This window comes from Furipterus horrens, unplaced genomic scaffold, assembly GCF_987537825.1.
Source record: "Furipterus horrens unplaced genomic scaffold, mFurHor1.1.pri manual_scaffold_5, whole genome shotgun sequence".
Taxonomy (NCBI): domain Eukaryota; kingdom Metazoa; phylum Chordata; class Mammalia; order Chiroptera; family Furipteridae; genus Furipterus; species Furipterus horrens.
The window spans coordinates 122,130,223-122,156,838 of NW_028327175.1; the positions used below are offsets into that span (position 1 = coordinate 122,130,223).

The 26,616-nt window shown below is 51.5% G+C and overlaps 2 protein-coding genes and 1 long non-coding RNA gene across 3 annotated transcripts; 2 read left to right on the forward strand and 1 right to left on the reverse strand.

The window, feature by feature from the left end:
- Window positions 1-3,424: 3,424 nt before the first annotated feature.
- Window positions 3,425-5,491, reverse strand: LOC150009674 (uncharacterized). Its single transcript, XR_016511194.1, has 2 exons — window positions 5,162-5,491; window positions 3,425-3,789 (listed from the first exon to the last, which is right to left on the reverse strand). It is a non-coding gene; the product is annotated as an uncharacterized LOC150009674 (long non-coding RNA).
- Window positions 5,492-5,807: 316 nt separating this feature from the next.
- Window positions 5,808-10,760, forward strand: PRR14 (proline rich 14). The gene is given in 13 exon segments (XM_090277615.1): window positions 5,808-5,909; window positions 6,695-6,766; window positions 6,891-7,059; window positions 7,661-7,782; window positions 7,855-8,044; window positions 8,326-8,369; window positions 8,572-8,681; window positions 8,986-9,583; window positions 9,717-9,786; window positions 9,868-9,959; window positions 10,216-10,287; window positions 10,379-10,634; window positions 10,636-10,760. Coding segments are annotated over 12 exon segments (1,770 nt in total). The 5' UTR covers window positions 5,808-5,909; window positions 6,695-6,743; the 3' UTR covers window positions 10,660-10,760.
- A 2,100-nt stretch (window positions 10,761-12,860) lies between these two features.
- Window positions 12,861-23,383, forward strand: FBRS (fibrosin). The gene is made up of 18 exons (XM_090277616.1): window positions 12,861-13,618; window positions 13,912-14,091; window positions 14,756-14,791; window positions 14,909-14,938; window positions 15,987-16,035; window positions 16,127-16,421; window positions 17,750-18,051; window positions 18,262-18,449; window positions 18,565-18,609; window positions 18,820-18,915; window positions 19,147-19,215; window positions 20,002-20,031; window positions 20,422-20,493; window positions 20,791-20,911; window positions 21,017-21,097; window positions 22,017-22,100; window positions 22,235-22,442; window positions 22,559-23,383. Exons 1-18 carry the CDS (start codon window positions 13,169-13,171, stop codon window positions 23,148-23,150), a joined length of 2,928 nt encoding a protein of 975 aa, XP_090133742.1. The 5' UTR covers window positions 12,861-13,168; the 3' UTR covers window positions 23,151-23,383.
- Window positions 23,384-26,616: the final 3,233 nt, after the last annotated feature.

Here is a 26,616-nt window from a genome sequence, read left to right on the forward strand (position 1 = left end):
AAGCTCCTCAGCCCTGGCCAGTGTGGCTCCATTGGTTGGAGAGTCATTCCATAAACCAAAAGGATGCGGGTTTGATCCCTGGTCAGGGCACATGCCTCGGTGCCAGGTTCAGTCCCCAGTCAGAGTGTGTGAGAGAGGCAACCAAACAACGTATCTCTCACATCAATGTTTCCCTCTCTCTCTCATTCCCTTCCCCTCTCTCTAAAATCAATAAATACGTCTTTGGGTGAGGGAAAAAAACCCAAACTCCACAGCAAGGGAATTAAATTGGGCAGGAATGTGCTGACACCTGGCTGGACTGAGTACTTCAGGATAAGACTGAAGCAGAGGAAATCAGCGGAGCCAATGACAATTAAAAAAACAACAACTAAATATAGGTTGCTTCCCTTATGCGCCCCAACCAGGATTGAACCTGCAACCTAGGTATGTGCCCTGACTGGGGATCATACCCGCAACCTTTTGGTGCATGGGATGACTCTCCAACCAACTGAGCCTCTGAGCCTGGGCGGCACTTTTGTATATAGGGATGGAAACTCCAAACTCTTAAGAGACAGACACCTGTCTATCCCCAGGACATAGCATATAGGAGGCACTGGAATTTTTTTGTTGAATGGTCAATGCAAACCAGAGTAGCAATACTGAACTCATCTCAATACCCTAAAGCCATATCCTAACCCAACCTACCTGGCTAATCTGGAGCTCAGGCTACAGACCTCTGCAGAGAAAGGTACTGAGCAGAGCAGCTGGCTTGGGAACTAGAAGGCATAGGACACTCTGAGAGGAAGAAAAGGCAGTTTTCATCATGCTCTTCTTACATGTAGCCTGAGACATTTATCAGGCACATTCAGATTTCACTTATCTGGATTTTCCAAGTCTATTTTGAGATAGGCATGGCAGGATTTATTGTTTTCATTTTACTGAAGCCAAGGAACAGTTAAGCAGGTGGGAGGCCCAGAATCTAAAGGAGCCCAGAGTTCCCGAAGAATGATACACTGATCTGCCCTAACAGCCAATTTCCAGCCACATCACCTGCCCTACTGGAGGCTGTATAGGGTCTCTGGTCACAACCTAGAGTGTGTACATAGGTGATGGGTAAGGTAGGGGTTATTGAAATGATAGTCACAAACAGGGCAGAGGTAAGAACTTGAAGCTATGAAGACTCGCAGGTGCTAGCCTGGGCTGGGGCCCAACACATGAGACTCTACCTTGGACTTCAGTTTGATGAACTCCAGTGCCCCAGGCTGGGCCCTCCCTACCAGATTGCTCAATTCCAGGCCCTTTCTTTAAGATCACTCCCTTTGCCCTTGGTGTTGAGTTCTTTAGAGGACCTAGAGAATTAAAACTCAGATCTGGCAATTTTTCTTGTCTTGGGGCCTGGGAAGTACCTGTATATTTAAGCAATTAATCAGAGCCTACAGGGGGGCCTCATAACTCATGAAGGTTGAGAAGGATCTCCAACCATAACCTCAAGGAACATTCTCAGGTACTATGCAGTCAGTCCCTATCCAGGGGGAGAGAACACCTCTAGCTGAAAGAGATGCTGCCTACTTCGACCAGAATCTTCATCACGGAATTCCAGAGGACCCAGCAGGTCATTACAGAGAGCCACTGTAGTCCTGGGAGAGCTATCTGAATGAGTCCTTGATTGAAGAGTTTCCACTTTCCACACCAGCTCTTACTGACTGCTCTTTCCATATCTTTTGTCATTACTTTTTTAAAAAGTATATTTTATTGATTATGCTGTTACAGTAGTACCAATTTTTCCTACGTGTAAGTTCTTTGGTGTTTCCTTTTCCTATACTATCTTCACGCCTCCTGGTCTATTTTGTTCCTACCAAATTATGCTTCTTAATCCCTGCACCATTTCCCCTTCTCCCTCTTCTCCCTCCCCACTGATAATCCTCCACATGATCTCCCTATCTATGATTCTGTTCCTGTTCTAGTTGTTTGCTTAGCTTGTTTTTGTTTTTTAGAGTCAGTTGTTGATAGTTGTGAGTTTGTTGTCATTTTAATATTCATAGTTTTGATTTTCTTTTTCTTAAATAAGTCCCTTAAACATTTCATTTAATAATGGCTTGGTGATGATGAATTCCTTTAGCTTTACCTTGTCTGGGAAGCATTTTATCTGCCCTTCCATTCTAAATGATAGCTTTGCTGTATAATCTTGGTTTCAGATCCTTGCTTTTCATCACTTTGAATACTTGTTGCCAGTCCCTATTTTCCTGCAAAGATTCTTTCGAGAAATCAGCTGATAAGTCTTATGGGAATTCCTTTGTAGGTAACTCTCTGCTTTTCTCTTGCTTCTTTTAAAATTCTCTATTTTTAACCTTTGGCATTTTAATTATGATGTGTCTTGGTGTGGTCCTCTTTGGGCCTAGCTTGTTTGGGACTCTCTGTGCTTCCTGGACTTGTATGTCTATTTCCTTCACCAAATTAAGGAAGTTTTCTTTCATTATTTTTTCAATTAAGTTTTCAGTTTCTTGCTTTTCCTCTTCTTCTTCTGGCACCCCAATGATTCAGAAGTTAGTCCATTCAAAGTTGTCCCAGAGGGCTCTAGGCATCTCCTTGTTTTTATGCATTCTTGTTTCTTCTTTCTGTTATGGTTGAATGTCTTTCTTCCTTATGTTCTAAATCATTGATTTGAATCCCAGCTTCCTTTCCTTAACTGTTGGTTTCCTGTATATTTTTCTTTATTTCACTTTGTGTAACCTTCATTTCTTTCTTCATGTTTTTTGCTGTACTCTATGAATTCTCTGAGCATCCTTTGCACCAGTGTTTTGAACTCTGCATCTGATAGGTTGGCTATCTCCGTTTCATTTAGTTCTTTGGGGGGGGGGGGGGCGGTTTCTTCTGTTCTTTCATTTGGGTAATATTTCTTTGCCTACTCAATTTGGAAGCCTTCCTGTGTTTGTTTCTGTGTATTAGGTAGAGCTGCTGTGGACTCCCTTAGCAGTGTGGCCTTTGTAGTAAAGGCACCTGTAAATTGTGTGAGGCAGAGCCTTAGGTAATTGCCAGGGTGGGGCAACCCACTTCACTGCTTTGTGGCTGTGTTTGTGGTGCGAGGCTCAGAGAGGGCTTCTGGCGATTTGCCTGGCAGTTGCCCCATTTCCAGTCACTTCAACGACTCCTCAAATGCAATTAGCACCCTTCCAGTCACTTCCCATAAGAGAGAATTATGCTGGCCTGGATAGGCACCTTCATTTCAGGCCAAGAATTCTAGGCTTAAGGCTCTCTCTCTCTCTTTTTTTACAGTTTGTATTTTTAAATTTTATTTAGTTTTTAGAGTGAGTGGAAGGGAGGGAGAGAGAGAAAGAAGCACGCCCCCAACTGGGGACCTGAACTACAACCCAGGCATATGCCCTTGTTACCAAGTAAAGCAGGGCTTGTTTAGGTAGTGCCTTGGTGTATGACCGAACAATTAGTGTTGAGAAAAACAGGTCTTTATTTACAATATTCCAACCTTGGGGGACCTGGGAGCACTTCAGCTAAGAGCCCTGTTCTCCCACAAGACCCAGCACTTCTTTGCTCCCCAAAAGGCTATAAGCCAAAACCAAGCCCAATAGTTTCCCATTCCTTATCTGTCAGCTTTCTCCTTCAGGTTCTGGGGTAGGTTGTCAACAGTCTTCATATTATAGTCCAGGAAAGCGTGTGCGATGTTACACTGGATCATGGTGAAGTCCAGGAAAGGCACAAGTCCTAAGAGAGTGTCCTTTCCAAATGTCCCGAGTTCCAAGAGTCCAGACAAAGTCTAGGTCTGCAAGGCAGAGTCCTTGGTGGCTTCGGAGTCAGCTGGAACAGAATGATCAAAGCAACAGCATGCCTGCTTTCCTACTAGCCCAGGCCACATGGCTGAATCCTGACTACAAACTGCATAGCTGCTATTTCACTACCGGCAGATTGGCTAAATCCCCTTCTGGCTTATGGCTCCTTCCTCATGGCTACTCTTCCTCTTCTCCGCTCTACTCACTCCACCTGTATGGCCCTCTCTCATGGCAGACAAACTCTCCTACAAAGCTGCCTAACTGCTACATCATGGCTCTCTCTCCTACACACCAGACCTCCTAGCTGACTCCCATCTACACCCTTTCAGACCCTGTGGCTTCTCTACTTTTATCCTCAAGGCTCTCTCTAATTTTAAATGCTGACCCAGAGCAGCATACTTCATTGTTATGAAGAAGTATCTTAAGCTTATCACCTGCCCTTTTACCTGGGGGTAGCATAGCTTCCCTTCAGGAAAGGCTAGTATCTTAGGCATATCATCTGCCCTTTTGCCCTGGGCTGCAGCACAGCTGTTATCTAGTTACCAGCTTGCCATAGATACGCAAAGTACCTTAAAAGCTGTATTATCTCCTTTCCCCACCCCCAAAACCATAAGCTGTGAGAACTTTAGGGATCCCTCCCCCACACTGTTACACCCTGACTGGAAATCAAACCAACAATCTTTTGGTTCCCAGGCCAGTGCTTAATCCACTGAGCCACACCAGCAGGGCTTAAGGCTCTCTTGTATCAAGAAAATATGTACTGTCCCTGGCCAGGCTGCTCAGTTGATAAGAGCATTGTCCAGATATGCCAAGGTTGCGGGTTCTCTTTGGTCAGGACACACACAAGAAGCAACCAATGAATGCATAAGTAAGTGGAACAACAACAGAAAATTTTGACGTTTCTCTCTCTCTCTCCCTTCCTCTAAAAGAAAGTGAGAGAAAGAAAAAGAAAGAAAAGGACGAGAAAGAGAAAGAAAAGAAAGGAAGATAAAGAAAAAGAAAGTGAAAAAGAGAAAGAAAGGAAGAGAAAGAGGAAGGAAGAGAAAGAAGGAAGGAAAGAAGACAGGAAGAAAGAAAGAAAGAAAAAGAAAATACTGGTTTGGACCACGGAATCCCGGGGAAGGAGAACTAGTGGAGGCACGGGCTTTGGTTAGAGGGGGAGAGCGCCTTCACAACGCAATAAGGCAGGACTTATCTACTTCTTCCCCACTAACAGCCTGGCTCCTGGTAAAGGTTCCATAATGCAATCTCTCAAAGCAGCGGGATTACATCCTTGATCCCTTACTATTAAGGCCTATTTACAGGCCCCATCAGTCATACCAGTCTTAAAAGAGGGCTCCTGGGAGCCTGGAACACAAAGGAAAGCGGCTGGACGCCACTGAGCGCGCCAAGGTGCTTACTGATCTCCTGCAATGACGTTCCTCTACTGAGACGTGTGCACGAGCCGCAGAAACCCCTACTTATCCTGGAAGAGGTGCACAACACTCCGGTAAAGTGAAGCTCAGTGCCTCCAGGCTCCTCCCCACTTTGGCTCTGCTCAGTCTCTCCAGGACCCCACGCACGCAACGGAGCCGGAAGAGGCACCTACTCTAGTCTCTGGCCCTCGCCACCCACTTCCAAAATTTGCCTGAGAGGTGGGAACCCATTTGAGGTTCCCAGGGTGATACCGAAACCCGCCTCTATTGGGCCTCTCTAGGAAATTGGGAATTTCACATATCGTTAGCACGCAGTTCACGTTGATTGGCCAAAAAGCGAAAGAACCGGAAGATGCCCTTAAAAAACGTGGCGGCATTCTAGCTTCACTACTGTTGTCTCAATAGCTCAAGAAACTTGGCCTAGTCTTCCGCCACTGCCTGGCCATCAGAAGGTGACACCAGCCGCTTCACTTTGGTTTTTTGAGGGCAGCGATATCTGCCCTCAACCACAATGGCGGTGCTGCCCAATTTGGCTGCATGCCCCTAGGGATGATGGCTGCCAGGTGGCTTCACTTATTTTCTCATCACCCAGGAAGACGCAGGCCGGCGATTGGACACTTCCCGGAGGCTCCGAGAAGAAGGCCTTCAGCGGTTGGGCAGTGCTGGGTAAAGCTGGTTTTAAAGGAGCCGCAGGTGGGAGCCGTCGAAGACCCAGGAGCGGCGGGAGGCGGCGGTGAGCAGAACGCGGGGGAGGGCGCCGAGCGGCTGGTGAAAAGGCGGGAGGAGGGAGGGAAGGAAACATTTGAGTCTTTTGGACCCGGGCTGGGGAGACCGCTGGGCGGGGATCCGGAGAGGGTGGAGGGAGGGGGTCTGTGGGCGGGACCTCCCGGGATTGGAGTGGAGGGGTTATCTGCTGGACGGTGGATCCCCGGGGATCCTGACTGAGTTTGGGATGCTCAAGCTCGGGCCGCCCTTGAGTGGAGCTTTGCAGAGCCGAAGCTTACAGGGAGAGGAGGATCCTCCCGCGGCGTCTGATTGGAGGAAACGCGCTGTAGGAATCTTTCCGCTTGGATCCAGTTTAGGGGATCTGGTGGGAGGAGAAACCGTCGGTGTGTGGGTATATTGCTTCGGAGTCCTCGGCCATTCGCTGGGAGTGGATAGGGGTCGCCCCTGCATCGGGCGGAAACTGAGCCTCCTAGTACTGGGATCCCAGCTGATCCCGGGGTGGTTCTCAGGGCGGAATCTACAGGGACAAAGGCCCCAGGAGGCTCAGGACGTGGGAGAACTGGGGCCGCTGCAATCCAGGTTCTCACAGCAAGTGCCGAGCAAGGCACAAGTGACCCTTTGATCACGGCGGTGGCGGCGGGAAAACGCCCACTCCGGACAGCCGCCCGGGGGCGCCCTTTCGCACCCCAGGTCTCCGGCTCGTTCGCTACCGAGAGCTGCGGGCTACCATGAAGGGCGGAGCCCCAGGGAAAGGGCTGGCCCTCACTTCCCCACTCCCCACTCCCACCCCAGGCTGCAGCCTGGGATCCCCCAGGGAATCCCCGGAGCCGCCGCTTCCCCCATGGACTTCCCGGGGGACTCCAGGTGAGAGCGCACCCTGCCAGCCTGTGTTGAGCTCGGGAAACGGGGAGCCTGGCGACTGTACAGGGGAAACCACAAAGCCAATGACAGGGTTAAGCGACCGTCCTCTGCTTCTCTCATCTTGCAGTCCGACTGGCCAGCCACGTTTGTGCCGCCAGCCCCTAGCTCGAGCATTATGGAGAGCCAGAAGCCCAAAACGGCCAAGGCTGCAGCCCCCGGTGGTCCCTTCACCCTTGGAAAAGGCCTCTCGGCGGGTCCTGGCTGTGGTGCTGGAAGATGTCATGGCTGCCCATATGGTGAGCCTCCTGAACTAAGAGGCTGTTTTCTCCCGCATGTCCCTCCTCAGTACCAATCATGCCAGATCAGTAGTGAGGATAATTGAGGTCCAAACACCTCATTCTCACACACATCACTCAGGCAGCCTTCCTAACTCTAGAGTTCTGCTTGACTCCAACCTCAAATTGGGCGGGGTCTCCAGTGCCCATTCACCACAGCCAACCATGTTGTACTGGAACCACATCCCTACAACTCTTTAAGTATGAGAAACCCTTCTGCTTTTTTCCTAGCCTAACTTCTAGGCAATCCTTAGGACACGAACTGAGATCATTGGCTCCATTGCACAGAGGAAAACTGAGGCCCCAAACAGGGCAGTAACTAACCCAAAGTCACCTTTTTTTTTTTCATTCCTTCAAATAGCCTGGGTGAGACTACCCAGGTCCCTCACAGCAGCTCAGAACACTATGTGGCCCTCAATTCAGTTTGACTTACCTCTTTGGAGATCTTGAGGGAATTCTAGCCATGATCTCTGTCACCTTTGTGGCATAGAACACTTAGGCACAGGGGGGCCCTGTCCCCTCCAACCTCATTCCATCACCTTGTTCTTGATACTTTTCCTAGGTCCCCCTGGTGCCGCAAGAGGAGACCTCTACTCCATGGCAGTGCAACAACTGTTGGGACTCTGTCCACAACCAGCCACCCACCTTGCCATCCCGACAGGATGTGTGGTCGTCACAGGCCAGGTGAGCAAGGCAGGGTGTGGGGTAAGCTAGGGCTACAGCTGAGCCCCTCTTATTTTTGTGTTCCCTTTCTAGGCCTCCCTACCCACTGCACTTATGCCGAGAGCCCTTGAGCCGCATCCACCAGTCTTCTTCCACCCTGAGGCATCAATCAAGAACAACCCCTGGCCCAGAGGGGTGCCCTTCACAAGAGGTGAATCGGACCCCCCAGCCCACTCTGGTGGTGATGCTAGAAGATGTTGCCAGTCCCAGACCCCCAGCTGAGGTATGGGAATTTCCCATAAGGAAATCAGGGGTGCAGCTGGCCAGGCACTCCAGTGTGGGTAGAAGACAAGTGTAGGGGAGTTGAGTCTGGGGTAAATTTTGCTCAGAGCAAAGAGGACAGCATTTTAGGTGGAAGACACTGCTTGAACAAAGACCTACATGAAAAAGTTTTTGGTGTGTACCCAAGCAGGTATCTGGAGACAGAGAGTCAGGGTGTGGGAAGCTAAGGAGGCTATAGGGGGCTTCCCTGCCTACCCACAAACATCCCCTGTTTATATCCAGGGCTTCATGGACAAGACTCCTGACTTCATCATCCCAGCGAGAAGGTGAGAGGGCTGGGGATGGAATTATCAAGATGTCCAGGCAACAACCATTGTCCAGGCAGCCAGAGCTAGAGGCATTAGAATTTTCTTGTTCAGCAGTTCCATGTAGCACCTTCAATAGCCTTAAGGGGAAGAGGAGGTTTTCGCTCAGGTGGGATCTGGATCTGGAAGCTTCCCCAGTCTTTACCTTGCCCCTTCGCCCCAGAGCTGAATCCATGATGATGGTTCACCAGACAATGCCTCCACCCAAGGACCTGGAAGCCCCATTCCAGGCATCTGCCCTGCCTGCAGACCCTCTGGAGAACTCATCACCGGGTAAGGACTGAGATAGATGGATGAGATTCGGGGCTCTGGAAAATTGTAGCTGAGCTTAGAATTGTCAAATGCAGAGGTGGGGATGGGGCTTAACTCCCCTCCCAGGGCAGAGCTTGGTGTGTAAAGATGGGATTTCAACTTCAGAGGCCTGATGTCCAACTCCTAAATTTGGGGCTTAGTTTTTTTTAGGAATGGGCTTCCTCTGTGGGCAGTTTAGTGTTTGGGGAAGGGCTAAAGCTACTAAACTGGGGCTTAGACACCTGCAGCTGAGGAATGCCCACCTGTGACCCTCTCCTTTCCTCAGTCCCAGATCCTGTTCTGGAAGCCCCATCGACCCCACCGCCATCCAGCCTTTTACGCCCCCGCCTCAGTCCCTGGGGCTTGGCCCCCCTCTTCCGTTCCGTTCGCTCCAAGCTGGAAAGCTTTGCTGACATCTTCCTCACACCCAACAAAGCCCCACAGCCCCCGCCCCCATCTCCCCCCATGAAGTTGGAGTTGAAGATTGCCATCTCAGAGGCTGAGCAGTCCAGGGCTACTGAGGGTACTGCACCTGTCAGTCCCCGCCCCCCTATCCACCAGTGGCGAGCTCAAGACCACAATCCCCCAGCATCTCTCCCTAAGCCATCTCTGGGCCGAAGCCACTCCTGCCCTGACCTGGGGCCTCCTGGCTCAGATACCTGCAGCTGGCCCCTTGCTTCACACCACCCAAGCCGACCACGGCCTCGGCGGCATACTGTGGGTAGTGGAGAGTTGGCTCGAACCCCACCACCGCCACCCCCTCGACCCTGTCTCCGGAAAGAGGTCTTCCCTCTTGGAGGAGTGGGAGGCTCTCCTCCCCTCATCACATCTTGCTCATCCACTGCATCCACTTCCTCCTCCTTCTCTGAACCTGCAGAACCCAGGTAGTGCTCTCAATAAACCCTTAAATCCCTGGCCACAGTCCAGGTCTAGCCTCCTTCCCTAGTATCCAGTGGGCAGGAGTTGGGGATACTACTGTGAACACTGTTTGACCCTGAGCCTTGGCCTTCTCTGTAGGTTGGGCTCAACCAAGGGGAAGGAAACACAGGCCTCAGAGGACCAAGTGCTTTCAGACCCTGAGACCAAGGTAGGTGTACAGATGAGGGGGAGGAGATTAGTGGGAGCCTGTGCCCATGCTACATTCTTACCCTCGGCCCCATTTTTGCAGACCATGGGAAAGGTTTCTCGATTTAGAATACGCAGGACACTGGCTCGTCCTCAACTAAACCTTACACCAATGGGGCTGCCTCGACCAATCAGGTGAATGCTTATTGTGTATGCAGCTACCCTGGCCAACCAGATGTAGATTCACATTCCCTGAAGTATGGCTTTGTCTCCTCTCAGGGAGCACTGTCCAATTTGCTCTGGATGTGGTTTGTGCTTAGAACTATCTGTGTGTCTCAGGCAGTACTCCTGGCACCTGGCATATCCCAGAAACTGAAATGCAGACCAGGCCTTGGTTATCCAGGCTCTACTGGCTCCAGGTATTTTAGAGGCCTCTGCTCTTTGCTCCCAGGTTGAACAAGAAGGAGTTCAGCTTGGAAGAAATTTACACCAATAAGAATTATCAGTCACCTACAACCAGGAGGTGAGAAGCTTTGAAAGCTTGAGGGTGATAAGAGGGAAGGCTAAAACCAGGGGGCATGCTGGTAACCAGCACACCTCCCTGCCTGGTCTAGGACCTTTGAGACCATCTTCGAGGAACCCCGGGAACGCAACGGGACTCTGATTTTGACTAGTTCAAGGAAACTGCGGCGGGCTGTAGAATTTCGGGACAGCAGTCTTCCTCGATCCCGGCGGCCATCTCGTGGGGTCCGGGCTGCAGCTGGCAGGACCCTTACTCCTAACCTAACCCCCAGCCCAGATGTGGGACCCCTGCTGCAGCAGCGGCTGGAGGAGCTGGATGCCTTGTTCCTGGAAGAGGAGGAAGTGGATTAGGGAGCAGCCCCATCAAACCTAGGAGCTCCATCTGTTTATCTGTATATCCATCCTAGAGAGAGGGGAAGTCTCTTGAGACCGTTTCATTTTTTTCTCTATATTTCTAGTAAAGTTTTCAATATATTTCTGATTCTTTTGTATGTTCCTAGCTGAGTTTGAGATTGATTGGCGGTATTGGCTGATGTTTCTACTTTGGCCCTCAAAGACTCGGAAATGGGGGAGGTGTTAGAGAAGGCAGTGAGGTTAGATAACAGGGAGGGAACCAGGAAATGGCCATTAGAGATAACTTTGAGAATTTTCCTGTGTGAAGGGATACTTCTGAATCTGCTTCAGAAGATACTGTACTGTGATCCTGGACCCTGGTCAAGGTTCTCCCAATTCACTTACATCAAAGAGGAGACTGAAAGTCCCAGAATGGACCAAGGCCATGATCAAGATGGCCCTGAATTCCTCCTAACATGCAGGGTGGCACCTGCTGCTAGATTCAAGAATTAAAGAGTAATCAGTTATAATTGAGCACCTACAACAAATTGTCATGGTACTTGATTTGCACATAACCCAGTGAGAGGGGATTATACCCATATTATACATAGAAAAGCAAATTGAGTGAATTAGTGTGATGTCTATATTAAAAGGGTAACCCAGGCAACCAGGGGCCAGAAGTGGCACTCTTCAGCTTTCATAACTTAGTAGGAAAATACAGCAGTGGCTAACAGCACAGACTAGAGGTAGGTCAAGGCCAAATCCTGGTTAGGAAACTAAATGTTGTGCATCAGTCCCTTCCCCCTCTGTAAAACAGGTCTAATAACTACCTTCCTAAAAGAATCCTTACTACCCAATGGGTTAATATGTGAGAAAGTACCGGGCACACAAGAGCAAGGTGGAGTTTTTTTATTTTTCTTGTTAGCACGCAGATGTGACAGGCCAGCACCTTCCCATTGAACTGAGAGAAAACGCTACACGTCCAGGCGCGACGCCTGTCCAGGCTACTCAACTCCATGGAGCTAATCCTGCTTAGCTGCCTGCCAGATGACGGTATTGACCCGCGCGTGTACGAGAAACCTGGCGGCCTGCGGCTTAAGTCAAGCAGCGGACAGGCAGAGAGGATGTAACTGCCTCAGGACAGGTGCCTTCCGCAGCTACACTCTGCCCAGCGGCCAACCGCTCCCCAGGGCTCGAGCACCACCTCCCGACTCCTCTGTTTCGTGCCGTCAAAAGGCAGGCCAATGAACGAAGAATAGGAAAAGGCGGAGTCGCCTGTGGAACCGCCCAACACCTACTTATAACCAGTTGAGTCACGAGATTATGAAGGACGTAACTAATCTGACGTACACCCAATCCAGAATTTGAGGGCGGTTACAAATTACCCACTCCCCGAATTTGACTCCGCCCCCTGCCCTGACGTACACTTCCACCTATCAGAGACTAAACCTGTGGAGGGGGAGAAGGGGAGCGGGCAAAGAGTGGGAGGAGGCAGAGAGAGGAAGGAGGCGTAGGCTGAGGAGGAAGAGGGAGGAGGCCCAAGACTACAAAATGAGACAAGAGGGTATGCTGGAGCTTCCCCGCTGACCAAAGGCCGTCCTTCGGATCCCTTCAGGAGCAAGTCACACGGAGACGAAGAAAGGAGGAAGAAACTTTTATGTCGGCAGACAGAGAAGCTCTACCCGTCACCGTTGCCTCACATCCGGGGCTTTGGAGGGCTGGCCGCCGCGGCCCCGCCCCCACATCTAGCCTTTCATGGCGACTGGAGGCGGAGGCTGGAAGAGTTGGGACTGGAGGAGGCCCCTTTAAATCTCCTTAAAGGGGTGGCTACTGGATTCGGCAGACTGGAACTCCAGCCTTAAAGGGGAAGCCGCCGAACAGAAGCTGACAAATTGAAAATTGTGCTGTTGGGAGAATTGGAGCGAGTGAGGAGTCTTACCCCCTTTACCTCCCACTCCAGAAGTCCTTTAAATTCAGCTTGAAGGGGAAGTGGCCGCTTGTGGAGTATTGGAAACAAACTACGGCTCTGTAAAGCTGCGGTCTTATGTTTTGAGGACCCTGGGCACCTTAAAGGGGTGGCCTCTTTTAGCCGGAGGACTTGAGACACTTTTAAAGGGAAGGTCTGCGGTTCGGGGCGAGCATTTCGGTCCCTTTTAAAGGGGTGGTCCTTCCTCTTCGGAGGGACTAGTCTCGACCCCTGGCTGGGGGTGGCCACCGCACTAGGCCGACGGTGTCCCGCCGGGTCGTCTTAAAGGGGCCAGGGGCTGGACAACTTGAGGTTTTGCCTTAAAGGGACAGCCGCGCCGTTTTCGTGGTCTTGGCCCTGTCGGGCCCACGGGGGTGGGGGTGACCCTCGGGCTTGTCGCCCAGGGTCGGTGCCGGCTCTCCAGGCCTTGGCCTTGGGTCAAGCTTAGGGCCATCAAATCCAGCTTTAAAGAGGAAGCGTGGCCCTCCCGTCCCTGTGCAGCCGCCAACGCCGCGACTCCGGGCCTGTGGACAGGCCGTTTAGGGCCCCGCTGCCTCTGGATGCGGCACTGAGGGCGGTCGCCATGGAGACGGCCGCGGCCCCGGGCCCGGGCTGGGCCGCTGAGGGAGAGCAGCGGCGGCGGCGGCGCTGCTCACGCCGAGACCGAGACCGGGAGCAGCGGCGCCGCCGAGGCCCTGGTGGAGATGCACCTCGGGCCCTGTTGGCCGCCCCGCGCGGATCCTCGTCCTCGTCATCGCCACCGCCGCCTGCCAGGCCCTGGTCGTCAGCTTCCTCTGGAGAGCGTCCGGGAGGCCCAAGACGGCGGCGGCCGCGTCCCAGGCCTCGGCCACCACGGCCCCGAGGTCGGAAGCGCCCTGCCGGCTCTGGTAGTCGCGGAGAGGAAGAGGAGGAGGAGGAGGGGGGTGCAGACGAAGGCGAAGCTGAGGAGGAGCCTGAGGAGGAGGAAGAAGAGGAGGAGGACTTAATCGATGGCTTTGCCATCGCCAGCTTTGCCAGCCTTGAGGCCTTACAGGTGGGGCCTGATGGGGCTAGGGACATTTTAGGGGCTTCACAGGGGCAGAGAGAAGGGTACGGTGCCTGGAATGGGTGGAGTTGAGGGGGGAATGCTGGCACCCCAAACCAGAGCAACCGGCTCCTCTGGCCCGGCCTCTGCCCCGCCCTGGGGTGGGAGGAGGTAGAGCTAGTCTCCAGGGACCAACCAGGTTACCCGGCCTGAGAGCCACTTTGGTAACCTGGTTACCCCTAGAGAGATTGGGAGCTTTCCTTTTTTCATCTACTTTAGTCCCACCTCCTCCTCCTCCACAGAAGGATGCCTCTCTTCAGCCCCCAGAGCGACTGGAACATCGGCTAAAGCATTCTGGGAAGCGGAAGAGGGGGGGCTCTAGTGGGGCCACTGGGGAGCCAGAGGACAGCTCTGATCGGGAGCCTGGCCGCCCCTCTGGAGAGCGTGCCAGAAAATGGCCTAATAAGCGGAGAAGGAAAGAGGTGAGTTGTTCATAGATCCCTGTTCTTTAAAACTCAGTACCTAAGGACAAAGATGAAAGCAGACCAAATTTGAGCTCCTGCTCCCCCATCCAAGTCTGACAAAGACATTTCCACAGTGAGGCTTGTTTGCTTCTGGCTGGCACTAAGTCTGCCTCAATGTGTTGATAATTCAGAGATGTGTCAAAGGGACTTAGTTGAATCATGAAGACATGTCTTTGCCCTCCCCCTCGAGGTGGTGGCAGTGTAGCAAGAAAGAAACAGTCTACAAGCAATTACCCATACCAAAAGAAGGCAGAGGCCTAGGAGAGATGCTGCAGAAACCCACATGAGGAAGCCACTCATTCTGCCCAGGGTATGGGAGGAGGGTTGTGGTTAGGGAAAGCCCCCTAGGATATTTTAGTCTGGCCTTGAAGAATAGTCATAAGTTTTGCTAAGAGAACAAATGGGGCAAAGGTGATTTGGACAAAGCACAGAGATATGAAGAGACCAGTGTATTCGGAAAATGGCCAGAGCATTGGGAATGGGTGGGTAGTAGCAGTAGAAGGAGCTAAAGAGACTGAGAGTAGGCCATGATGGGCCTTGAGTGTCCTGTTGGGGAGTGTAGACGTCATCCATAGGCCCCGCCAGTCAGCGTCCCTCACCTCTGGACTCTGGTCTTCCTCAGGCCTCCTCCCGTCACTCTCTGGAAGCTGGATACATAGTAAGTGCTCTCCGTCTGTGCTGGTCCCTCCCCTGTACTCCAGCTCTGAAAAGTCCCTCTTGATTTTGGGCCACAGTCCTTCCTTTTTGTGACACTTCTGTCTTTCCTTCTTCCCAGTGTGATGCGGAAAGCGATCTGGACGAGAGGGTGAGTGGAGCTAGAACTTGTTGGGTAGGCAGTGTTACAGCTTATAAAATGAACTGCAGCTTAAAGGGCTTCTGTGCAATAGACAGAGCCTCCTCTTGAGTGGGGAACATGGGTTAGGTTGAGCCAGGATTAGATTGGGTGGGGGGGGGCATTGACAGAATAAATGACTTTGGTGACTAGAGCCAGTTGACCAAAGAATAGAAGGCTCCTGCCTTCTTGTGCCATCCTTTCTAAAGTTTTTATAGCCTTAGTGTTCTCCCCAGAAATTCAGAGTGACTGTGGAACCAGGCTGGTCCTTCCTGCTGGCCATTAGTCAGTCTTATGGATCAGAGTATGAACAGAGACCCTGGATTGAGGACACTAAAAAATTGTACTTGGTGTAAGAACATACACTATAAAGGTGTATTTCAGTCTATTAATAGGGCTGGTTTGGTTATTTTGAAATAGTGGGTCCTAACAGTTGGTGCACTACACCTGTAATTAACTTATTTGTACTCTGTGATGTGTGTTTTGTTTTAGTTTTAAAAGTTGGCTAGACAGGGACTGTGGTGAACCAGAGAGTTCTTGTCCATTTGAAGGGGGCAGCCACTATCTAGTAAAAGCTCATTGTTGCCATGTGAGACTAGGGGCCCATTCTCAAGAGAATCTGCAAGTCTGAGTTTTCATAAGGAATTTGGATTCTAAATATTAGCAATTAGTTTATAATTTTTTGGTAACACTTACAGACCAGACAAATAAATCAGGTAGGCCTATTGGCCAGCAGTTAGTGATACCTGACATTTTTGCTTTAATTTCCTTGCTTCTCTGCTATTTTAGTGCTGCCATGATTTAGGCCTCCTGGTCTATCAGATTCTTAGGCTCAGCTGCTTCACCCTTTACCCCCAAGCATAGGCATCCTAGAGCACAGTCTCTGCTGTGTTTCAACTAAGGTGATGGAATAGACTTGCCACCCCTGCCAGTTCCTGGCAGGCTGCAGAGGTTATTGGCCTTCCTGGGTAAGGGCCTGGCCTAACCAGAACCTCACCCTGTCCCTACCCTTCTTCCCCAGGTCTCTGATGACGACCTTGACCCATCCTTTACTGTCTCAACCAGCAAAGGTTGGTCCAAAGGGCTGGAGCTGGAGATGAGGGAGGGAATTGGGCTGCGCGTGGGTCTTAACTGAATATGTCTACTGTCCTGCCTTCCCAGCCTCGGGCCCTCACAGCACCTTCAATGGGAACTGTGAAGCAAAGCTCTCCATAGTTCCTAAAGTGTCGGGCCTGGAGCGGAGCCAGGAACAGCCCCCTGGGCCCGATCCGCTGCTAGTGCCTTTCCCCCCGAAGGACCCACCACCCCCACCAGCCCCTCGGCCTGATGTTGCAGCCCCTGCACCCCTGCCAGCCGCCCCCAGTCTGCCACCCCCACCCCAGCTGCAGCTTCGGGTCTCACCCTTTGGCCTCCGCACTTCTCCCTATGGCAGCAGCCTGGACCTCAGCACTGGCAGGTGAGTGGTCTAGGGGTTTGATCTGAAAAGGCCTGGTCATTTTGGCACCAACCCCTGCATTCTGTGGCTGGGACATGGACTAATACATTTGGGTTGTGATCTGAGATAGGATTCTGAGACTGAGAAGTTTAAAAGACACTAGGTGAAACAAATTGTAAAGAGATTGCTATAAAACTGACAGAACCCTTTATATATTTACATGCAGGGGAATCCAGTTTGTGCCATTTCCCAGTATTATTTGCTGTTGAGACCTTTTTGTAAGGCACATCTGCTAGGAATAGTCTTCTTCAGAACATACTTTGGGAAATGCTGTCATGATGATTAAGAGTGCTGGCTTTGGTGTCAGTCAGACCTGGATTCAAATTCTTGTTCTGCCACTACTGGCGGTGTGATTTTTGAGAAGTCACTTAATCTCTCTGAGCCTCAATTTCTTCTTTCTATAAAATGAAATAATGGTACCTACATCTTAAAGCTGTTGTGAGGATTAATTGTGAGTTAATGCGGTGTTTCCCAAAGTGTGTATGCTCATCAATAGCGATGTGTGTTATAATTTCAGATGTTACATAAGTTTTTTCCAGCATGAGTAGTACCTCAACCCCTTGATTTCACATGTTATGGCTTGGGTGAGGCTAAGTAAAAGTGAAAAACTGAGTTACATTAAATAAAAAAGTAAATGGTACAGGTGGTTACATGGGTGTGGCAGCAATTGGGAAGGTGGTATGAAATGTTGGAGACTTGGATTGACGTGTAAAACAAGTGATAGCACTTGACCTACAGTAAATGCTCACTAAAGGCTAAGAATTATGGATAGTATGATTGATGCTGTCTTTATTATTATTGTTGTTATCACTTTTTTTTTTAATATTATTATTGAGAAAACTAAGGCTCAGAGAGGGGCAGTGACTTGCTCAAGGTCACCCAGAATGTTAATGGCAAGATTGAGCCTAGAGCTCTTAGGCCAGGCCAGCACGGTGCTGCTTCCACTGTCTTAGGATAGGAACCCAGGAGGCCTGTTGTGATTAAGCATCAAAGTGAATGATATGTTTGTGCTGTGGTTGAGTCAGAAAAGGGAAAGTCATGTGGCCAAAGACAACAGAGGCACCTGTGTGGAAGACTAGCCATAGAGAGGGAAAGAGGGGTTGTTGGGTGTGGGAGGTACCTCAGTCTGAGGATGGGTTCCTTGGGCGGGGGTGGAAGTCCTGGGGGCTGGGTTCTACCACCTTCCATGTTGGAGAACCAGGGTCAAGATATCGCCCAGGCTTCTGACCCACTCCTGTCAGAGCTGGCACCTCCCAACCCTTCACTCATCTCCCCACTTCTCTCCCCAGCTCTTCACGGCCGCCCCCCAAGGCCCCGGCCCCTCCCGTGGCTCAGCCTCCCCCCTCATCATCCTCTTCGTCCTCTTCCTCCTCATCTGCCTCCTCTTCGTCCGCGCAGCTCACCCACCGGCCCCCGACGCCCTCACTGCCCCTGCCTTTGTCCAACCACAGCTTTCCTCACCCTGGGCTGCGGCCCCCCCCACCACCCCACCACCCCTCCTTGTTCTCCTCTGGCCCCACCCTGCCCCCACCCCCACCCCTGCTGCAGGTGCCAGGGCACCCTGGGGCCTCAGCTGCTAACGCCCTTTCTGGTGAGTTTGGGATCCTGGCCGGGGGGGTGTGGGGGGCCATGGCCCTGGGCTTCGACCCAGTCGGCTTTGGGGCATTTGGACCGTAGCAGACTGTAGGGCTTGAGGAGGGAGTGGCTCAAGGCCAGAAGGGAAGGCCAGTCTCACCTGGGCCCAAGGAGGCTGCCATGGTGGTGACAGATATTAAAGGCTTCTCCCCCTCCCCTCCCACAGAGCAGGACCTGATGGGCCAGGACCTGAACTCTCGCTACCCTGAGGTGGTGGGGGCAGGGGGCTCAGCCCGGCCCCTGGCCTTCCAGTTCCACCAGCACAACCACCAGCACCAGCACACCCACCAGCATACCCACCAGCACTTCACCCCTTATCCCCCGGGCCTGCTGCCACCCCACGGCCCCCACATGGTGAGCTCCTTATTGGGCTGGTGATGAGGTGCCGAGTCTTGGGGGGAGGGTCTGGCTTCCAGGGGAAGGCCCCAGGTCCCTGGCTAGCAGCTTACTCTTCCCTTCTCTTCCCTAGTTTGAGAAATACCCAGGAAAGATGGAAGGCCTTTTCCGGCATAATGTGAGTGCATGTGTGTGGTGTGTGGGCGTAGATGCATCAGTGCGTGTGGCCCTAACTGTTGGGGTCCAGTCTTCAGCTTCAAAAACAGGAGCTTTAAGCCTGAGAGAGCTCCCTGGGGGGCTTTAGGGTGGAGGCCAGAGAACTGATGGGCAGACCGGACATGGGCTGCACCTCCACCCCCAGCTTGGACTAGTCCCCTTCTCTCCACAGCCGTACACGGCCTTCCCTCCCGCAGTGCCCGGCCTACCTCCGGGCCTCCCGCCGGCTGTCTCCTTTGGCTCCCTGCAGGGGGCCTTCCAGCCCAAGGTGAGCTTCCAATCCAGACACCACTGCCACCTCCCACCCCTTAAAACTCAGACACCTCCAGATCTACATACCGTCTTCCTATTCCCCAAATCATGCCCATCCTCCTCTTCTCCCCTTGTGGACCCAGGTCTCCCCAAAGCCATGTCCCTTCCTGTCCCAGTCTCCAGCTTGGTTCTAGACCCCTCTTATGCCTAGTGCCAGCTCTCCTGACTGATCACTCCCCTTCCCCAGAGCACGAACCCCGAGCTGCCACCACGACTGGGGCCAGTGCCGAGCGGGCTTCCCCAAAAGGGGACACAGGTGAGGGGGGCCAGGGCAGGTTTTGCTGGAGCTGGAGGATTTGTTGAGTAGAGCAGGAGGGTTGACTTGAGAATGAATCACTGATCCCTCCCTTTAATATGTGATTGAGGGTGTCTTTTATGTAAATGATAGAATTTCCCAGGCATAAGGAAGAGAAATTTCATGAAGTTGCCCAAGAAATAAGATTAGTAGGGCAGTGGTTTTTGTAGGGGTTTTCAAGTTTTTTAAGTCACAACTTTTTTTTTTTTTTCAAATTGTATCATACCAGGAAGTCCTGTCCATAAAACAGTGAAAAGATAAGCTTTCCCTTTGTGAAGTGGAACGAGGAGCCCAAGCCTTCCCTGCCATTTAAAGCCCAGGGCTCTGGGAACAGCATGAAAAAACACAGGATGTATTTCCTAAAGGAGTAATTTTTAGACCAGAGGTTTTCCAACTCTTTTAGCAGTAGTAAATGCTTTTCTATAAAGAAATCTTAAACGGAATCTCACTTTATAAAGCTGTTAATAGGATGTCTTCTCTTGTTGAGAAATGTGTTGTGCCTGCCCACGAACCTGCTCCCTAGCCTTCTAAGTAAAGCATCTTGGAACCTGGTTCAAGGACTTGGTGCTAGAGGGGAGAAGCCCAGAGAGGTGGGGGAAGGAGTCTCATCACAAGCAGGAAAGGATTGAGGGAGCCACCCAGGGTCTCAGGGAAATGTTTGGGGGGGACTTGGGGGCTGAGGATATGAGGTGCTCAGGTCAGTAAACAGGTTTGAATCGCCACCAATCTCTGCTTTGCCATCCCCAGATCCCTGATCATTTCCGGCCACCTTTGAGGGTGAGTTTGGTGAGGACCTCAGGCTGCATGACGCTGGGGGCTGATGTCAAGAGTGTTTGGCTGAGGGGTGGGTGGTGGGGGGTCTTGCTTGAGAATGAGTGAGAAGTCCAAGACATGGAGGCAGCCAGATGTGGAACAGCAGAAAGCAAAGGACCATAAGCCAGAGACCTGGGTTCAGATGTAACTGGCCATGGGACCTTGGGCAAGACAGTTTATCTCTCTGAGCCTCAGTTTCCTAGGCTTTGAAATGGACCTAGTCATCCCTTAGTTGTAGGGATGATAAAAGGAGATGTTGTGTGGCAAGTCTGGGCCCAGGGCCAGGCTTGGAGTGGGTGACGAGTGAACATTCTTTCCTTCCCTTTCACTTTGGTCATACTTCTGGGGCGGCAGAAACCAGGGAAGTGGTGTGCCATGCACGTGCGTGTGGCTTACATGATCCTGAGACACCAGGAAAAGATGAAGGTACTGGGGCCAGAGGGCTGGGGAAAGCGGGCCTGCCTCAACTCTGGGCATCTACCTTCTGTAGAGCTTGGCAGAATCTTGGCCAGAAACATCCCATCCTGTCCCCAGTCACTGCCTGAGCAATTCTACAATTAGCATTAGGTTCTCTGGCTGGCTAAGGAGGTGGTCAGAGAAAGCACCTAGTCCCCATCTTGGCACCAGCCAGCCCTTGGGTGAAGTTTAGGGGTGGAAGGGCAAGAGCAGGACCAAACCTGGCTTCTCACTCACTGCCCCTGTCCCTGTCCCTGTCCCATGCAGGGTGACTCCCACAAGCTTGACTTTCGGAATGACCTCCTGCCCTGCCTTCCAGGGCCCTATGGGGCCCTGCCCACTGGCCAGGAGCTATCCCACCCAGCCGCCTCCCTCTTCACTGCGACTGGTGAGTCTGGCCAGCCTTCTTGGGGCCTGAGGTTCCACATCTATAATCTGACGCCCACCTTGCGCCCACTCAGCCTCATCAGAATCTCCTGCCTCTTTGCCCCAGGTGCCGTCCATGCTGCAGCCAACCCTTTTACGGCAGCTCCCGGGGCCCACGGACCCTTCCTGAGCCCCAGCACCCACATTGGTAAGAGCCAAGGGCATGTTGGGCAACTCAGGCCTTGTCTCTGACTTCCAGGAGTTTTCAAGCTGGGGATGGAAGTTAGACCTGAAAGGCAGCTGAAATGGGGAGTAGACCTGGTTCTACTTGCTTTGTGACCTTGGACAAGTTACTGTACTTCCTCTGAGCCTTCATTTCATCATCTGTAAAATGGGATAGGAAAGGGCAGTGATTGAAAATCTCTGCCAGCTCAGATATTTCTCTGAGAATAGCAGTGGTAAGAGGAAGGTGGAGGAAGGCTTCAGAGCTCCAGGAGAGAGCGTGGTCACTGGCTCCTAGCCTTCTCAGGCAGGCTTTTGGGGGAGATCTAACCTGGTTTTGGGTGGACAAGGAGGATTTGAACCCGATGGCATAGGGAAAGTTTTTACTGGAAGAGGAAATTATGAGATCCCATAGTGGGCTAGGTTAGTGCTGACTGGCTATGCGATACATGCATGAAATTAGGGTCAGTCTGGGAAGGGCCATGTCACATGGGAGGAAGCCAGCAGAGGTCTTCAGGAGACTGGCTTGCTGAAGAGCTGGTCTGGGTGGTTGGTGTGGGGGAGTGTGGGTTAAGAGCTTGACCTCTGGAGTCAGAGAGGCTGCAGGTTGGGGGTACCACTCACTGGTTAGATGACTGTTGGCAAATCACTTCAATTCTCTGAGCCCGTTTCATTATCTTTAAGCAGGAATGATCTCGTCTGCCTAGTGGGGCTTGTGAGGTTAAACAATACATGCATATCAGAACTCAGTGCCTAGCCAGAGCTAGGAGGAAGTGCTTGGCACTTGGTTGTTAAAGCTGCTGAGGTCTTTGGGGCCTGCTTGCTGATCAGACTTTTCCATTAGTTCTTGGTGGCTGTTAAGAGCTAGCGGCCTAGTACTCTGACCATCCCCTTTTCTCCCACAGATCCCTTTGGGCGTCCCACAAGCTTCGCCTCCTTGGCTGCTCTCTCCAATGGGGCCTTTGGAGGCCTGGGCAGTCCCACATTCAGTGAGTGCTGGGCGGGGTAGGGTGGGTGAGAGGCTATGGCAGTGAGTTAATGTGCTCAAGCAGGAGGCTGGGAGGGTGCCTGCGTGGGGCCTCCCATTCTTGGCTCCTGTTACTCTACTTTGCTCTCTGTCTAGACTCCGGCGCCGTCTTTGCCCAGAAAGAAAGCCCAGGGGCACCACCAGCCTTCACCTCCCCCCCAGATCCATGGGGTCGCCTGCACCGCAGTCCTCTGGCCTTTCCTGCCTGGGTCCGGCCCCCTGAGGCCGCCCGGACTCCAGGCTCAGACAAGGAGCGGCCTATGGAGCGGAGGGAGTCTTCGATCACCAAGGAGGAGAAAGACAGGTATGCTTCCCCAAAACTGCCCTCCCCAGTCCCCACTCTCCACCTCTCCCTCTGCCTGATTCTGACCACCGGAGTACTTTATTCTCTCCCTCCCCTTCCCCACACCTGTCACCCAGGGACCTCCCCTTCTCACGGCCCCAGCCCCGAGTATCTCCTGCTACCCCCAAGGCCCGGGCTGGTGAGGAAGGGGCCAGGCCAGCCAAGGAATCAGTGCGGGTAAAGGAGGAACGGAAAGAGGAGGCCGCTGCCGCTGCTGCTGCTGCTGCTGCTGCCGCCGCCGCCGCCGCCGCCGCCGCCGCTGCCGCCGCCGCCGCTGGGCCTCAGGGCCTTCACCTGCTGTTCGAGAGGCCCCGGCCGTCTCCCTTTCTGGGCCCTGGGCCCTCAGAGCGCTGTGCTGGCTTCCTGGAGCCAACCTGGTTGGCAGGGCCCCCTCGTCTTGCAAGGCCTCCCCGCTTCTATGAGGCGGGTGAGGAGCTGACTGGCCCAGGGGCAGTGGCTGCTGCCCGCCTCTATGGTCTGGAGCCTGCCCATCCTTTGCTGTACAGCCGCTTGGCTCCTCCACCACCACCTGCTTCGGCCCCGGGACCCCCTCACCTTCTCAGCAAGACCCCACCAGGAGCCCTTTTGGGGGCACCACCTCCACTTGTGCCCGCCCCCCGGCCTAGCTCCCCACCTAGGGCCCCTGGCCCAGCCCGAGCCGAGAGGTGAGGGAAGGGGCGGGGCAGGGGCAAAGCTCCATCCTCCCTTTTTTTTTGATGAGGTCCTATAGCTGAGATGTTAAGCCAGGGCTAGAGGACAGAGGTCATGACCTCACCAGCCACCTCTGAGGTCATGGAACCTGAGAGCAGAGCCCCAACCCCCATGAGATCAAGCGTCAGATGAACCTTGGGGTCATTTGGAGGGCAGAGATCACAAACCTCTAGAGAGGAGTGTATGTGTGTGTGCGCGCGTGCACACACGAGGGGGGTCATTTCAGAGGTCATAAGGTCATGATCTCCTGAGGTGCACTGTTGCCCCCCTCTGAGGGCCCCTAGGCCCTTGGCCTGCCTCCCCAAGGGCTCACTAAGACAGAGGCCAAAGTGCCCCCCCTCCCTTTCACCGACCACCCAAGTCCTCATGCCCTCTCAGGACTGGGGGAGGAGGGGCTAAAGGAAGGGGGGTTCCATGTATATATTTATCTCCCCTTTCACATAGCCCCCCAGACCTTTTGTACATTTTTACAGGGGTGCCCCCTCCCAGTAATCCCCCTTCCTGATTAATTAAATCCTCAGACTGGTGCTGTGTTCCTAGCCTCTGGCTTCTCTGTGGGGGGAGGGGAGATTGCAGGGGGAGGAGCTGGAAGGGGACAGGCAGGCCCAGGGTTTATCCCTTAGAATATGGCATCCGGCAGGAAGTGGACCAACAGGGGAAGGGACCTGGTTACCTAGGCTGGAAAAAAGGGCAAATGCTTCCTGCTTGGCTGACAGCCCAGGTTCCCCCTACTTGTTCCTGTTACCTCTGAGTGCCCTCATCCCCCAAAAGTTCAACGTTTAAGCTTCAGAGTCTACTACTTTCCTAGTGGCTCAGTCTCCTCACTCCATTTTGAAGTGCCCCCAGGACTCCTGGGCCCTGCTCTCTAGAGCTCTATTCCCAGCACCCTGCCCCAGGCTATAAGGAGGGCCAGAGAAGGTCACCATGTACCACACACCAAAGAAGGGGGTCAGCTCGGGGGTGGGCCACACAGGCAGCTTCTTCAGCAGCCTCAGCAGAAGCTCTAGCCTTCCCAAAGCAGCAGATGCCCCCAGGCTGGGGCCCAGCCTAGAAGGCAGGGGTCAGGTTAACAAAAACATAATACTGAATTTTTTTTCCCAGGTGGGGCTTATTCTGTAACATGACTTGCGGATATTTATATAAAAACGAGTGTTATAATGAGGCCCCTTGGCTCATTTTTCAGTGTGTTTGGTCACCTGGGGTTGGGGATTGGGCTGGGTCCTGGGATCAGGGAGGGATAAGGACAACCTTCCTGTGTCCTGACAAAGGCTTTCCCCTCCCTCCCATCTGGGGAGATGTTCTACTACTGGATGGATGGATTGGAGTGTTGGGGGCTGAAGTTTTTCACATTTTTGTACAACCCAGGAGTACATATATAAGATTCAAATTATAGAAAGATAAAGCTAAATTTCCCATTCACCTGCCAACACTTCCCCAGAGGTAAGCACTGTTAACCATTTGGTATGTTTTTTAGGCCCTTTTGCTATGTGTTTACCTGCCATATATATGTACATGCCTGGTTATGTTAGAAAAGATATTTTTAAAATCTTGGTTTTTCTTTTATACATGATAATTATAAAACAATTCAAACACAATGGTACAAAAGGAAAGTCTCTTATAATCCCACCCCTCAGAGGTAACACTTAATTGTCAGGGGTGTATTCCTCCAGTTCTTTTTCTAACTAGTGCCTAAAATACTGTAGAAAATTGGGATCTGTGAAATGTACTATTTTGCAACTACCTTTTTACTTAACATTATTCTTTGATGTAATCATTGAATAAGTGACTACTAAAATGAGCTAAAGAGGCCAGCTCTCATTAGAGCCACCCAGAATTTACTTGTTCCAGGTGTACCCATTGCCTTAAGGAAGATGGATCCAACATTTTCTGTCACCACTACACATACACAAGACTTCTAGGGAAAACTCGGGCCTAGATTGTTCCAACAGAAATCAGAAACAGGTGACCAGGAGAAACTTGGCTTGCACATAGGATTTCACATGGCAGTCCTTGTTTTCAACTTCTTAAAAATGAAAGAAAAAAACAAGACTGTACTTTTCCTATGACTGTCGCTTGAGATGGGACATGATCTTTCCAGATTGCCACTCTCCACTCTGCTGTTTAGGAATGGGCTGTTGTCACTATTCGGGGTATTCCTCTGGTCCCTATAAGCACCCTTCAGTGAAATATTTTCTAGATGTGTGTACCTACCCTTTCCTAGATTTCCCATGCACTTCAAATATCCCCTACACCTGATACTTCGCTCCCCTGGCCCCACTTCCATCTCTGCATTACCAGTACCGAAGTACCCAAGTCAGAAACCTTCCTGTTACCTCACTTGATACTGCCCTTTTATTCTTTCCACCACTTCATCTATCATGCCAGGAACTGAAGTAGTAGCTGGGGATACAGGGGTAAACAAAACAAAATTGCAGCTTTCTTGGAGCTTACAAGCTACTGTGAAGAGCAACATAGTGTAAGGAGAAAAAGGGGAAAAGGGGAAGAACCCAAAGGCCTGCCTTCTCAGGGCCTGTCCTCATAGCCACTGCTCCATTGGTTCATCTCCACATGTTCTGATCCTAATACAGGCAGGTCCTCAGGCAGAGTTCAAAGAGGAGTCTGGAAATGATCTTCAACATTGGGGAAAACAGCACTAAACCAAAATCATTCACCATTGAGAGGCTGCTATTTAGAAATGGATTTCTTTGCTCTGAATGAACTCAGCAGAGTAGCTACATAATCTTAAGCAATGTGTTTATTTCTGTGCCATGGTTTATTTGTAAAATGTTTAAAAACAATGTTATTGAGATATAATTCATTCATATACCATACAGTTCACCTGGTCTTTTCTAACTGGCTTCTTTCACTTAGCTTTATGGTTTCAGGGTTCACCCATATTATAGCTTGTATGACTACTTCATTTCTTTTTATTGCTAAATAGTATTCCATTGTATGGATAGACCTCATTGTGTTTATCTATTATTTGTGTGTGCATTTGTTTATCAGTTCTTCAGCTGATGGACCCTTGGGTGGTTTCTTTTGACTATTATAAATAATGCTGCTGTGAATATCCATGTACAGGTTTTTATATGAATGCGTGTTTCCAGTTCTCTTAGGTATATGCCTTGGAGTGGAATTACTGAGTCATGTGTTTAACATTTTGGGGAACTACAAAACTAGTTTCCAAAGTGGCTATATTCCCATAAGCTATGTATGAAGATGGAGTTTTTTTTTAATGGTTTCACCTCACATTACTGTATGAATTCACTAAGTTAATAAGCATAAAGTTCTTAGAACAGTTCCTGACACAGAGTGAGTAAGTACTCAAGGGATAATTGCTGTTATTACTGGTGATGCCTTCCTCACCTGAAGGTCTAAAGATGCGATCAGGCGCATTCAGGATGGTATGCTGTAGACTTAAAAG